The sequence below is a fragment of the Theobroma umbraticum genome, unplaced genomic scaffold, assembly GCF_002168275.2.
Source record: "Theobroma umbraticum cultivar Fairchild unplaced genomic scaffold, ASM216827v3 scaffold_34.0, whole genome shotgun sequence".
NCBI lineage: Eukaryota > Viridiplantae > Streptophyta > Magnoliopsida > Malvales > Malvaceae > Theobroma > Theobroma umbraticum.
In genome coordinates, this window is record NW_018397275.1 from 429035 (window position 1) to 441717 (window position 12683).

Below are 12683 nucleotides of genomic sequence, written 5' to 3' on the forward strand. Positions count from 1 at the left end.
TAATTTTTGTAATATTAACACAAAATAGAAAGTAAATATATTTATATTAAAAGTATGTATATAACAGTAATTATATTCCTTTATAATATGATATGATATTCATATTATTTAAACAAAATTAATAATCTAATAATTTTTTAGTTTAAATATACTAATGACATCACATTAATAATTAGAGAAATTATACTTTTTATATATTTGTTAATTTTTAACAAAAGAATTGCTTGTAAAGTTGATAAAAATTGTATATATTTAATTTAATTTTTGAAATAATAATAAAATATTTATAAATGGTAATCGAGATTGGAGAGCAGGTACCCAAGGGGTGGTACTCGAACTTTACTCGAAGCTAATATGGATAGTGAAATCACTACCCGAACCTATCCCAAACCCAGTTATAGGGTACCCTAACCCTATATAATCAGGTCAAGCATCTACGAGCTATCCCTAAATATACAGTGTTTTGATTAAAATAGATATTTTTATAAGAGTATCGACAGAGCTTAATTGAGGACTCTAGGTTAGTAATTCAACCCATTAGAACAAGTTAAGGGAGAGAGGTAAGATTTAGATGAAGTGTGAGAGATATTGTAATTCTAGACTTGTTTGAGTTGATTTTTATCCAATTTTATTGCTGCTTCAATTTTTTAGGTTAAATTCTTGTTAATTAGATTTAGTTAATTTATAATTTATTTAGTTACTTGATTTTGTTTGTTTGGATATAATTAAATTATGTTAATTTTAGTAATTAGTAAAATTGTAGATCAATTCTTTAGGAGATCGATATTCTATTTATCATTATGTTATCTTTTCGATACATATGCTTGCATGGATATAAAATTAGAACAACAGATATCAGCAATGCAGTAAATGAGAATAAAAATCATTCCACTAAAACCCTACGCAATACCCAAGAGACCAAGCCTGTCACATGCATCATGTTGTTTCTTTTGGCCAATTACAGTGGCTATGGTGAGGAAAAAGATAGTGGATATGAACTCAACTACGAGTGCTCTCTAGAAAAGACTAGAGCTTGAGCTTAGCCATGTGTCACAGCCTTAACGTGGATCATGTGAATCATAGAGATATTTTCCCAATAAATAAAGCCATAAGTCCCACGTCAAACAGACGCTTTAAATGAAAAGTCAAGGGAAGATGTCATGGTCAAAATGAACAATATCTCATAAGAGTTGATGTGTACTATGACATCATGTCAACAAGTAGTGTTGGTGGAGTGTTCACGTAGTCTTTGCGACTTTGTCGTTCTTTACTAACTTCCTTCACTATATTTTGGGATTTCTCATTGCTGTTATTGCTCTATAAGCAATTCATTCTAAAGTACCTGTTTGACATTTGCAACAGGTTTTTTTTTTTCTAACGCATGTATCTGACTACTAACAAAAAATTTGAATACTTATAAAATTATTACTTATTACACTTTATTTTTTTATAATAAATCAGATAATCACAATTCAAACAATTTATGATTAATCTTCGAACTTTTAAACAAGTAGGTCTTTCATACTAGTTGCTCATGGCCATTTTCATGCCCACTTGGGAGGGCTGTTTTTATAAAATCTCCACAGTGGGAGAGCTTACGTCATAATTTGTGGTGGCAGGCCTAATCATAGTGTCAGGCTTTGAATATGAAATTGAGATGCTACCTTACAAAGTTAGCCGTCCTCCCTAGATTGAGAAATGAAGAGTTGATTTATGATTCCGTTACCTTTTTTTAAAACAAGTTCATTGCATAAACCATGCTTTTATCACATGAAACTCTTTGTTTTTGCTCATGCTTAAACCAACTAGTGATAAATATCCAAAATAGAGCAGACAATTCATTAAATTAAAACTTTAACACTAGAGTTCAAGACCCTCTAAAATCTTGAATAATCTTTATTACTTGCATGAAAATATTTGGATTTCCACATTAGTTTCAAAAGTAGATGCCAATGTCTTTAATGATAATTTTTCCATTAATTTTCACTTTTTTCAAATTTTGAAGCACGTGCTATTAATTAAAGAATTAATCCTAGTTATATGGTTATCTTGAAAATTTATAATCTAATTTTGTTAGATATATATTATATTATTATTATGAATCGATTTCATATTAGGATTGAATCGCATTTAATCTCAATTGTAAATTTCAATTATTAATATAATATCAAGTGTATAAGATACATAATTTCAATTAAAAATCTCCATTGTGAGATTTTTTTTCAGTATCGAAAAGCTAAGTAGAGAGCAATGATTGTCATTACCATTGCTTTCAATTTCAATATTTGGGTAATATAAAATTGAAGCTAAATGGTTAAGTCGTCCCACATAAATAGGAGAATAATGTGAGAACCCTTGCATCCATTATAAAATCTGAGCTGAGACCTGGCTAAGCCATCTTTGCGCTTGGGGCAATGACGCAGCTAGTGAGGTTCTAACCGAGGCGCGTCTATTGCTGGTTGAAAACTATTTCCAAACCCCCTCTTAGGCCTGGGTTCGGCCCTGGCCTTTGAGAATTTCTAGAAGGGCTCCCTTTGGGGTAAAGCTCTACAATTCCTAGTTTTGAAAGGTTTCATGTTTATTTTGCAAAGATGTGTAGGGTATTTATTAATTTTGATATACTTTGGTAAATGAAATATTTAAAATTTATAATTATTTAAATTTTTTTTAAATTTAGTATCTTAATTCAAACTTTAATAAATGTCCATTACATTACCTGATAATTATTTAAATTTGTTTAAAAACTTAATTATGTAAAAAAATGATTAAAATGTTCAGAGTGTATATATAATTACTTGAACCTGAATTTGTATCGATATTTATATACAATAACATTTTCATTTATATTTCATATAATTCACTAATAATTAAATTTATAAAAATACACAAATAATAAATATTAAATTTAAATAATAAAAAATAAATATATAAAATATTAATTTAAATAACTAAAAATAAATATTCAAACAACTTAAACAACTTTACAAGTTTAATTAACTATATAGATTTGTTATTAATTATATGAGATTAAAAAAAATAATTAGGTTCTAAAACTGTTCTAATCTCATAACTTTTTTTTAAAAATATATTTTATAAGTTTATATAAATAAATATATATATATTACAATTAATAATTTAATAAGTTATAATTTTTGTAACGTTAATACAAAATAGAAAGTAAATATGTTTATATATTTAAAATATATATACTAAAAGTATATATACTAAAGATAGAGCCAATCTGACCATGGCTTACACAAAACAGTCAGCGTGTCTTCACAAACATGAAACAGTAGCTAAATTCTAACGAGGAATCAGAACCCACGAGGCAAACCAAAACTCGTTGGTGGATAACAAAATGCTTGTACAAATTTAAACTCGTACAATAGAACCTTTTAAGTACATAGGATTAAAGACTTTTAAAGACAATAAAAAGAAAGCAGGATTCACTAGGTATTGACTTCAGTCTGGTTTCTTCAAGTTCAAACAATTATCTGTTGCTTGACTGAACAACTCCTGCACCTGTTTCAATTCCTTCTCTGGCACCAAAAACACAAATAAAGCATATAGATTTTTAGATTTTTCTTCATTTCAACTTTTCTTTTCCCAAGGTACAGTTTAGATCCCAAGTTTAATGTGGGGAACTTAATCCTACAGCAAGGTTGAAAATAACACATGTACCATTTTTAGAAAATCAAAAGAAATGGGTATGTAGAATGACAGCAATGGAGCAAACATCTTATTAGTTTTGTCTAATACAACACTGAAGGGATGTCTAGCACAAAAAATTTCTTCTTGAGATTAAGCTGCATACTAGGTCTTAACAATCCCACACCTATTTTGGAACTTATTTCCCTTGTTCTTTATTCATTAAAGAGGAAATCGAATTTGAAACAAAATTCAGTCTTTAGAACATGGAAGGCAACAAATCTAGCGAACAACCCAAATGATAGGAAAAGGTACCTGCAGCCTCCAGTTGCTTCTGAAGTTCTTGGCCTACGGCATTATTTTCGGCCTGGACAACAGGTACGATAAAAAGACAAGAAAAAGACAATTAAGACATGTAAAACCGGAAAACAGTAAACCTAGTCGAGACTCTATCTACCTGGAGTTCAGCAATCCTTCTAAGTTGAGCTTCTTCACCTCCTTCGGAAGATGGAAGTGCTGCAACCAAGGCATCAAACTGTTGAAAGTAGTAGTAACAATCAGTAACATCCGACATAAGGCCATGAGAGAAGGAACTGATTTGATCCAATCAACCGATTATACTACTATTTGATTCCTAAGATTATGGTATTAAAAAAAAAAAATTCTGATAAAATCAATAACCCGTCCTCACCTGTTTAGCGGCCTTAACAAGAGCAGCACTCATGAGCTTAGGTTGGTCGGGGAAATTCGCCGAGTCCTCAGTGGGATTAGCAGGGGGTTCTGGGTAATTTGGGGAAAGCCTGACGGGTGGAGCGTCTCTTTGCAACGACCCGAAAGTGTTGAAGGCTAGGGCAGCTATTGCATTTACTTGTTCTTGTAATTGGGAAATTATATCCATCTTCCGAAACCAATGAGAACCCAAATTTTTATACAACAGATCGAACACAGAGTAGCCAAAACTTTGGCAACTGTAACTTCAAAGTATTTGGTCTTGGTGATTCGTAAACTGCTTAAAACTTAAGACCCAAAGAGTAGACACCTGAAAAATGGAAATAAATAGATTAATTAAAAAAATAATAATTGAGCCTAAACAAAATAAAAGTGGAAAAGAATAAAAATATCTAGAAAAAAAAATGAAGTTGAAAATCAGAAATGAAAATGAACAAGAGAAACAGACAAAAACACAAGGCACGGGAGGTGGCAGAAAGGGCACCTCTGGAGCGGCTTTAAAAGCCACAAGCCTACACTTAAAAAAGGGACACAAAGAAACCGGAAGAAAGAAAAAACCCTGGAGATCGCTGCGAAAAAATCAAGAAAAAACCTAAACCATTCTAGCAGCCGAATCCATAACCCAAATGAAAAACCTCAATCAGAATCCCAAAAGGGAAAAGAAACAGAAAAATTGCAACCAAATAACACGCAAATATAGGAGAGGGGAGGGGGACCTTTCGTTTTGAAGGTTTCATCCTTGAAACCTCTCGGAATAGAGTTTCTTTGGGTTTAGGGTCTCTTTAGGGTTTTTACTCGCTGAGGAGAAGTGAGGGGAGGCCACCTGGCTCACCGGCAGCTGGAGAACGGCCAAAAGCAAGGGTGGTTTTCAGTGTTTGTTTTTAGAGAGAGAAAAGCGTTGGGGAGGCGCCGTTTGAAGAGAGAGAATGGGAGAGTGAGAACAAAATCGGGCAGGGTTTCACTTTACTAACGGTGCCGTTTTACGGAGTAAAGTGTTGACAAACAGTTTTCTTAATTAAAAATACAATTATTTAAAGGAAGTTATAGAATTCTAAATTATAGAATTATTCAAAGTAAATAAAGCAGTAAATTTTAAAAATAAAATGCATGCATGAAAAAACAATTAATAAGTGCTTTGCTTAATATGCATCATTGACATTCATTTATCATTGCATTCAATTTGGGTGGATATTTTTGCACATAAATGAGAATCGATGATGAAACTTTCTCAGAAAATTTATTATTTTCAATAAAAGATTTTTTATTTTCTTTTATATTAAATAAACTGATTTTGCATCATATAATATTATACTTTATATGTAAATGATAACTCCAGATAATGACACTTTCTCGAAAAATTTATAACAATAAGTTTTTTTGAGTAACTCTCTTAAATGAGAAAGTAATCTCAAATTTTATCATAAATTTAGGATGACTCAAAAAATGCTTTCAATAAAAAGTTTTCATTGGTATTAAATAAATCGAATTTTACATCATATGATATTATACCTAAACCAAAAAAACTGATGACACTCTCAAACCTCACATCAAGGCAATCGGGTTCTCGGACCCAACGAAAGGCTTGAGCTTGAAATGCTAAGTAGGTAGCCTCGGAGGGGGAAGGGGGTCAAACGTATTACATACAAGGAATAAGCTGAAAAAAGGGTTATCCAAGTCAGAAGATAATACTAACTGTGTCTCCCTAATGGTTCTTATGCTTAATTACTTTAGTTAAATTTACATAAGATGGTCATGAAAATTAACTCTTAATTTTTACATCTCCACCTTTTTCAAACTACTGCAAGACTGGTCTCTCCTAGATAGTGGAAAAGAGAATGGGATAATTTTCTCTTTGTTTTCCTCTTTTCCTTACATTCTCTCTTTTCATTCTTCCCACAATTCTGCATGAAGCTTTTGTCAAAGTCCGGCATTAATACAAAAATGGTTCAAAATTAATATTTATTATTAGCCTTTGTTGACAGTTTTTTTCTTCTGCTCTAACCGAGTCTGATATCTGCATCTGGTCCAACATGTAATGATAAAACTAATACAAATGAAAGATTAATTAGATTACAATTAGCAAGTTATTGTACTCAACCAACAACCATTCAATGTTGAGACAGCAAAGAAGTCTTTGCTTGTCCAAGTTTACCCTAAGCACAAGGATGTTTGTTTTAATGGGTCGGAGCTTCAATGATCTAACCATTTAACAAAGTATCTAAACTAAACTAGACGTAGCAATCCACTTGGGAAGTCTGAAAATTGACTTTGAATTTGGTATATATATAAATTTCTCAAATCTCAAACTCCACAGCCATGAAGACTCAGTGCAAATACTTTAACAAAGCTATATATAGTTGTGAGGTACCTAAACTAAAAGGTCATTGATTTAGACTGTACATTTGAGAATTATAACAGCTGGGGAAACGAGTACTCTTCATTTCAAAGACAATGAATATCTAACAATTTAGAATACATACATGTTCCAATTGCTTTTCAAAAGTTATAGTTTTATTCATTTCACAATAGTACTGATCATTGGTTGTCTTGTTTCACAATAGTACTAGATTGGAAAAGTTCATTAAGCTTCCTGGTTTCAGGGTCTTATCTCTATTCTTTAATTTGCACTAAATTTTCAACATTAATTAGTAGTCATTTATTCCCAGTACACTTTCAAAAAGTAAACCACCCTATACACCCACAGCAAAAACAGCCAACCCCACTGACATCTTGTTAGCCACTGGCACACAAAAAGAACCCTCATACAATCAACAAAATGAAAAGAAAACACCTAACGGTAAAGCAGTCCCCTGCATCAACAAAAACCATAATAATCAAGCAGAGGGAGAACAACCAACAGCACTATTACCCATCAAAAGCGTAGGGACACCCCATCTCAAGCAATGCCATCATAATCATCACTGCAAACTTACTTGTGTAGTAACTATTGATGATGATTAGCTACATATTATGTATATTGCCCTTTATGTTATATTTAGCTTAACTATCTATCCATTAAAAAAAAAAAACAGGAAAAATCAACAAAAGAAGAAAAAAAACAAAATGCTCAACAATTAAAACTTGATATACAAATCTAAAAGTTTTAAGAGATAGAGTTTATTTTTGATTATACAATCCAAAACCCAATGATATTTTTTATATTTAATTAAAACATCAATAAAACAAAGAGAATTAATAGTGACAAAGCAATTGGTAAAATCCATAGAAGAAAAGCTTTTTGAATCAAATACTCTGCTTTTTTATTAGGCTTTGAATCAAATGTCAAAACCAAAGAAAAGGAACAAGGTTTTGATGAAATAGGAGAAAGTTCGTTTTGCGCTACGAATTCTATAATGTGCTACTAGAACTTCCTGGTGTATGCTACAAAAATTCTAGGAGAAGGTTCAGATGAAAGAGGACATTTTACATGGCTCTTTGATCATTTCTAGCGATCATGTGACCTTGTCAAAGAAGCCAAAGAATGAGGTAAACATTCATTTCCTCCTGGACAAGCCCCAACTAGTTATTTCGGAGAAATATTAAGACAAAATAATGTTCTCACCTTGACCCATGATATCAACTTCCTTCCATGGGGGTGAATGCAGAGATATCAAACAAAGATATTCAAACATGAACACAGACTAAGATATTCAAACAAAACAGGAAAAAAATCAGTTCGTTATTGCAAGGTAAAGACATAAAAAAAATCAGATTTGGTTTCTTGGTAACCAAACAGGAAAAAAATAAAGAGAGAAGAAGAAGAAGAACAACAACAACAAAAACCTTCAGCACCTTCAGCACAACATCAGAAGCTCCAAAGCTGTAAATCGGAACGCAGAGGAAGTGCAGAGTTTGGGGAGCAAAGCAGGGACCTTAAGCACAGCACGGCAAAGGAAGCTTGAGCCGTCTGTCACAGCACCAGAAGGGGCAGCGAAGTAGAGAATATTTGGTAAATTGTTGAGCCACGGACATGGGCGAGGGATTAGGGATCAGGACTTGAGCCCTGAGGGTTTGGTTTACTTGTAGCCTAGGCTGGTAAACTAAGAAATGGGTGGTAGACTTGTTAAATCTTAGTTTCTTTTTTTAGACACTTGTTTAAGCTCTTGTATCGATAAAAATTTAAATATTTTAAATTTTATTAATAAATAAATAATTGTTAACAACAATAACACTTTAATATATTTATATTAAACTTTCCTATATAATAAATAATTCTTAATAATATATCTTTACATATTCATAATATATTATATATTAATGTATAATATAATAAATTTAATATTATCAAATTAGAAATAAAATTAATATTATTTTGTTATTTTTTTTATATTAGAAGTTATAGCAAGGTCCAACTACCTTTTAATCGTTTTATTAATAATAATAAAGATTAAGTACAGCAAGAAAGGAGATCAAAACCTTACCTCCAGAATTACATACATGATAAGAGATAGAATTCCTAATACATGAATTACCATCTTTGCTTGAATTTCTGTTGCAGAAGATAAGTAATTTGCCTGTTTACAAAGATCTATGAAAAGTTTACAAAACAAAGCCCAATACAAGGAAAATAAAAAATAAAAAAGAAGAGTACTATTCTTTTACATTTATTTAAAATGAACATATAATAAATTTAATCTATTTAGTTTGAAAATACCATATAACTCTCCTCGTGCTTTAGTGAATACACAAAGATCCTGATGTTTGTAGCCTTGATTAGACAAGAAATCTACTGCCTAATTACTTTCTCAATAAATATGTGAAATTCTATAAGAAATAATCCGTAGACATTTTCTTATAGATTTCAATAAATATCGTATATTATTTTGTTATTTATTTATAATATATTGTTTATTGTTATTAACTAAATTTATTATTTTGTAAAATATTAATTACTGATTTATAATAAGTATAAGTAATATTTTAATTTTATATAGTATATATTTATATGTATTACTTTGTTATATATATATATATATATGTGCGTGTGTGTGTGTGTATGAAATTAATGATACAACTAATACATTATAATATTTTATGTCAAATTTTATATAAATAAAAACTCATTATAATTAATATGTTATAAAAACTAAAATGATAACTTATAACGTCATTAATAAGTGTAATCATATAAATAAAGTTTATTATAAGTTATAGTAATGTTTATGTATAAATCAAATATATGTATATATAATATATTTATACAAATATATATATTTATAACATATTAATATGTAGGATGTTTACTATCATTTATTAATATTAACATATTAGTTATATCATTTAAAATATATAACTTATAATTTCATATTAATATAAATTTATAAATAAATATATATTTAATATTAAATTACTATGATTATACTTTGTATATGTACATATAATAAACTAATACTTTTAGGTATATTATTAATAAGTTTTCTATCAATTCTTCTTAACTTATATTAACTAATATTAGAATACATTAAGTATTATTATTTTTATATACCTTATGTGGTTATATATTTATAGATAGTACTAAAGATTTCAATTATTAAAATTATAATATGAAACTAATCGTAAAGGATGACGTAATCAAAGTAATATTAAAATTATCTTGTATGAATATAACTAATGTAAAACATAATGTTATATTACTTTATTGTATATATATTAGTGATACAAATTATATGTTATAATATTATATATAATACAAAGTTTGCATAACTAATAGCTAATTATAAATAATATTTTATAAAAAATAAAATGATAACTAATAAAGTTATTAACTGTAATCATATAAATAAAATTTATTATAAGCTTACATATAAAACATCGGTGTAATAAGTATAACATATTAATATATATATGTAGGATATTTAATATCCCATATATGTATATCAACTTATAAAGTTATATCATTTAAAATATATAATACATTTTTGATATTTTTGATGAATAATACATTTCTATATATGTATGTATGTGTGTGTGTGTGTGTGTGTGCATTTCTTTGTTATGATTATAATTTGCATACCTGCATATAATAAACTAATATATTTTAAATATATTATCTTAATAAGTTTATTATATATCTATCTTTTAAATTTATATTAACTAATATTAGTACATAACTCAAGTATTATTACTTTTTGTTTAATTTATTATTAGATTTTATCATCTATTTTTATAAAATTAAAAAATTTATTATGTTCTTTTTATAAACTTTTTAATTTCATAAATTAATGAATTTGGAACTATTAATTTATAATTTATGATTCAATAAAGTTTTCAAAATATATAAAAAATAAACAAAGAAAATCATATTTAAAATTTTAAAATTATAAACCTCAGTATGCATATATTTAATTTTATTAATATATTTCTCATAGAGGATTAATATAATTTTAAAAAATTCTTAATAAATTTTATATACAAGATTTAAAAAATAATAATACCGATGAAATTTTCCCACAAAATATTTCTTTGAAAAATTTCTGTTAGTAATAGTTTCTTCCAACAGAAAATTTCATTGAAAAATTTACTAGGCTTTAAATTTTTTTTGTGCCTTAAACTTTTTGATGGATTTTCAATGGATAATTTTCTGTTTGAAAATTTCAATGGAAATCCATCAGAAAAAATCAAAATAAATTTATATTAGAATTATGTTTGGAAATCCGTTGGAATTTTATAAAAGAAATTTTTTCGTCGGAAAAAACTTATTTTTTGTATTGTAGATACAACCAAAACAAGTAAATAAGTATGAACAACTAAAATTACATGATGCATGATCAAGAGAAACTCATGTAGCCATCCAACCATGAAGTCCACAAAATGATGTGATGAGATGTCTCTCGTAAAAGCTCAAGATGGTGGTGGAAACCAAGATCGGAACTCATCCTCCAGTCTTCCTCTAAGACATCCACACGAGCAATCAACCTAGAGTCCATGGTTTCATTATATGAGAGAAGGTTAATGAAGGTTTGCTCGACATCGAATGTGGTGACATAAGATAGTTAGAGCTAGGTGCACTAGGTAAAGTACTAGATGGACCATTAAGATAGGTACTCGACTCATGCTTATCTCCCTCATCACCCTCATTATCATCTTCATCCAAGCGTTGTTTTTGAGTTCTAAACCTAGCTCGTTGACAGCATGCTCATTGATGGGCTTAAACAAGGCATGGTTTTCGAGTGGATCACAATGGGTGTCAACTTGAAAATGATAATTGATTTCGTTGACTAACATGTTGTAAATAAGGGTTTGCAAGACCCCTTGGATAGTGCGGAGCATGTAATCCGTGATAAATTTGGAAAAGTAGATGTGGTGGTTGTTTCTGATGTGATAGATTAACCAAAGGTCCTTACTAATAACAATGAAATAGTTTGAGCTGTGAGGGAGGACAGTGTGAGTGATTATGATATGCAAGACTCAATCATAAAAAGATAACTTTTTACAACGAATGGTGTCTTTGTCATTTAGTGGAGGATAAACAAACACAAAACAAAATGTACCATCATAAAAAACATAACTCATATCACCTCGTTGGGTATGCAGATAAAGGACTCAATCTAGGATAGCACGAGTGATAAGGATGCGCTTTCCCATTACGTGAATTACAAACCTATCATCATGGTTTACTAACTCACCAGTTTTGGAATCAGGATAATTTTTAGTGGCATTAAAGTAAAAGATTTGAACTAAGTTTTCATTGAATTTGCTATTCAGCCTTAAAAAATGCGTCCATCTTAATTGTTCAAAATTGACAAGATACAAAAAACCAATGGACTTTAAGTAGTGAAAATCAATTTTATGCCTAGGCGTTACCTTTTGTTTAGCGAAATCATCTTTGAATTTTTGTGCATAGGATAGTTGAGTGAAATTGCTCTAGAACGAGTCCCCTATCGGTTGTGTGGAGGATTTGGCACTAGTAGAACTGCCTGAACCCCTCTGAGCAATCACTTTTATGTGTTTTGTCTGTGGCTCATCATTTTGGGAATATTGGAGATTGAAGTATTTTGGTGAGAAATGGACTAGTAAAAGTGTTTAGGAAGGCGAGGGAAGTGTTTTAATCAAAATAATTTCTCTCAAAATGCAATAAAATTTGAGAAATTTGGAACTTAAGGTTTTATGGAACCTCAACTCTAATTTTTCAAAAATTTGGGACTAATTTGTGTACAATTTGTGTTTTTGATACTAAGGATTAAAAGAAAAACACCTTAAATGGTTTATAATTCAAGAAGATTACTATTAAAGTGAGAGGATTTAGAGGAAGGAAAATTGGGTGCCATGGGTTTTTGAGAAAAATGAGTGTCAAAGCTACTTCAAAT

At 29.5% G+C, this 12683-nt stretch overlaps 1 protein-coding gene, 1 non-coding gene and 1 pseudogene across 6 annotated transcripts; 1 reads left to right on the plus strand and 2 right to left on the minus strand.

Annotated features, from left to right (window-relative positions):
• Nucleotides 1-1629, minus strand: part of LOC110427536 (aquaporin PIP2-7-like) — a 13532-nt pseudogene extending 11903 nt beyond the window's left edge.
• A 767-nt stretch (nucleotides 1630-2396) lies between these two features.
• Nucleotides 2397-2547, plus strand: LOC149526379 (U4 spliceosomal RNA). The gene has a single exon (XR_016352069.1). It is a non-coding gene; the product is annotated as a U4 spliceosomal RNA (small nuclear RNA).
• A 617-nt stretch (nucleotides 2548-3164) lies between these two features.
• Nucleotides 3165-8441, minus strand: LOC110427533 (mediator of RNA polymerase II transcription subunit 21-like). 5 transcript variants are annotated; one of them, XM_021443089.2, is made up of 6 exons: nucleotides 8170-8441; nucleotides 7940-8018; nucleotides 4340-4687; nucleotides 4106-4183; nucleotides 3964-4015; nucleotides 3165-3539 (listed from the first exon to the last, which is right to left on the minus strand). In XM_021443089.2, the coding sequence occupies exons 3-6, from the start codon at nucleotides 4544-4546 to the stop codon at nucleotides 3463-3465; spliced, it is 414 nt and encodes a 137-aa protein (XP_021298764.1). In that variant the 5' UTR covers nucleotides 4547-4687; nucleotides 7940-8018; nucleotides 8170-8441; the 3' UTR covers nucleotides 3165-3462. The 5 variants fall into 5 exon arrangements, with proteins under 5 accessions (XP_021298764.1, XP_021298761.1, XP_021298762.1 ...); XM_021443086.2 differs by lacking the exon at nucleotides 7940-8018; XM_021443087.2 differs by lacking the exon at nucleotides 7940-8018 and having other exon boundaries at nucleotides 8161-8441.
• Between the last annotated feature and the right edge of the window lie 4242 nt (nucleotides 8442-12683).

Excerpts from the sequence above, each read along its gene's own strand:
- LOC110427533 (XM_021443086.2), bottom strand. The coding sequence starts at position 4,546 with ATGGATATAATTTCCCAATTACAAGAACAAGTAAATGCAATAGCTGCC. Across the intron at positions 4,016-4,105 it reads GAAGGATTGCTGAACTCCAG|GCCGAAAATAATGCCGTAGG; the intron begins GTAGATAGAGTC and ends CCTGTTGTCCAG. Across the intron at positions 3,540-3,963 it reads GAAGCAACTGGAGGCTGCAG|AGAAGGAATTGAAACAGGTG; the intron begins GTACCTTTTCCT and ends TTTTGGTGCCAG.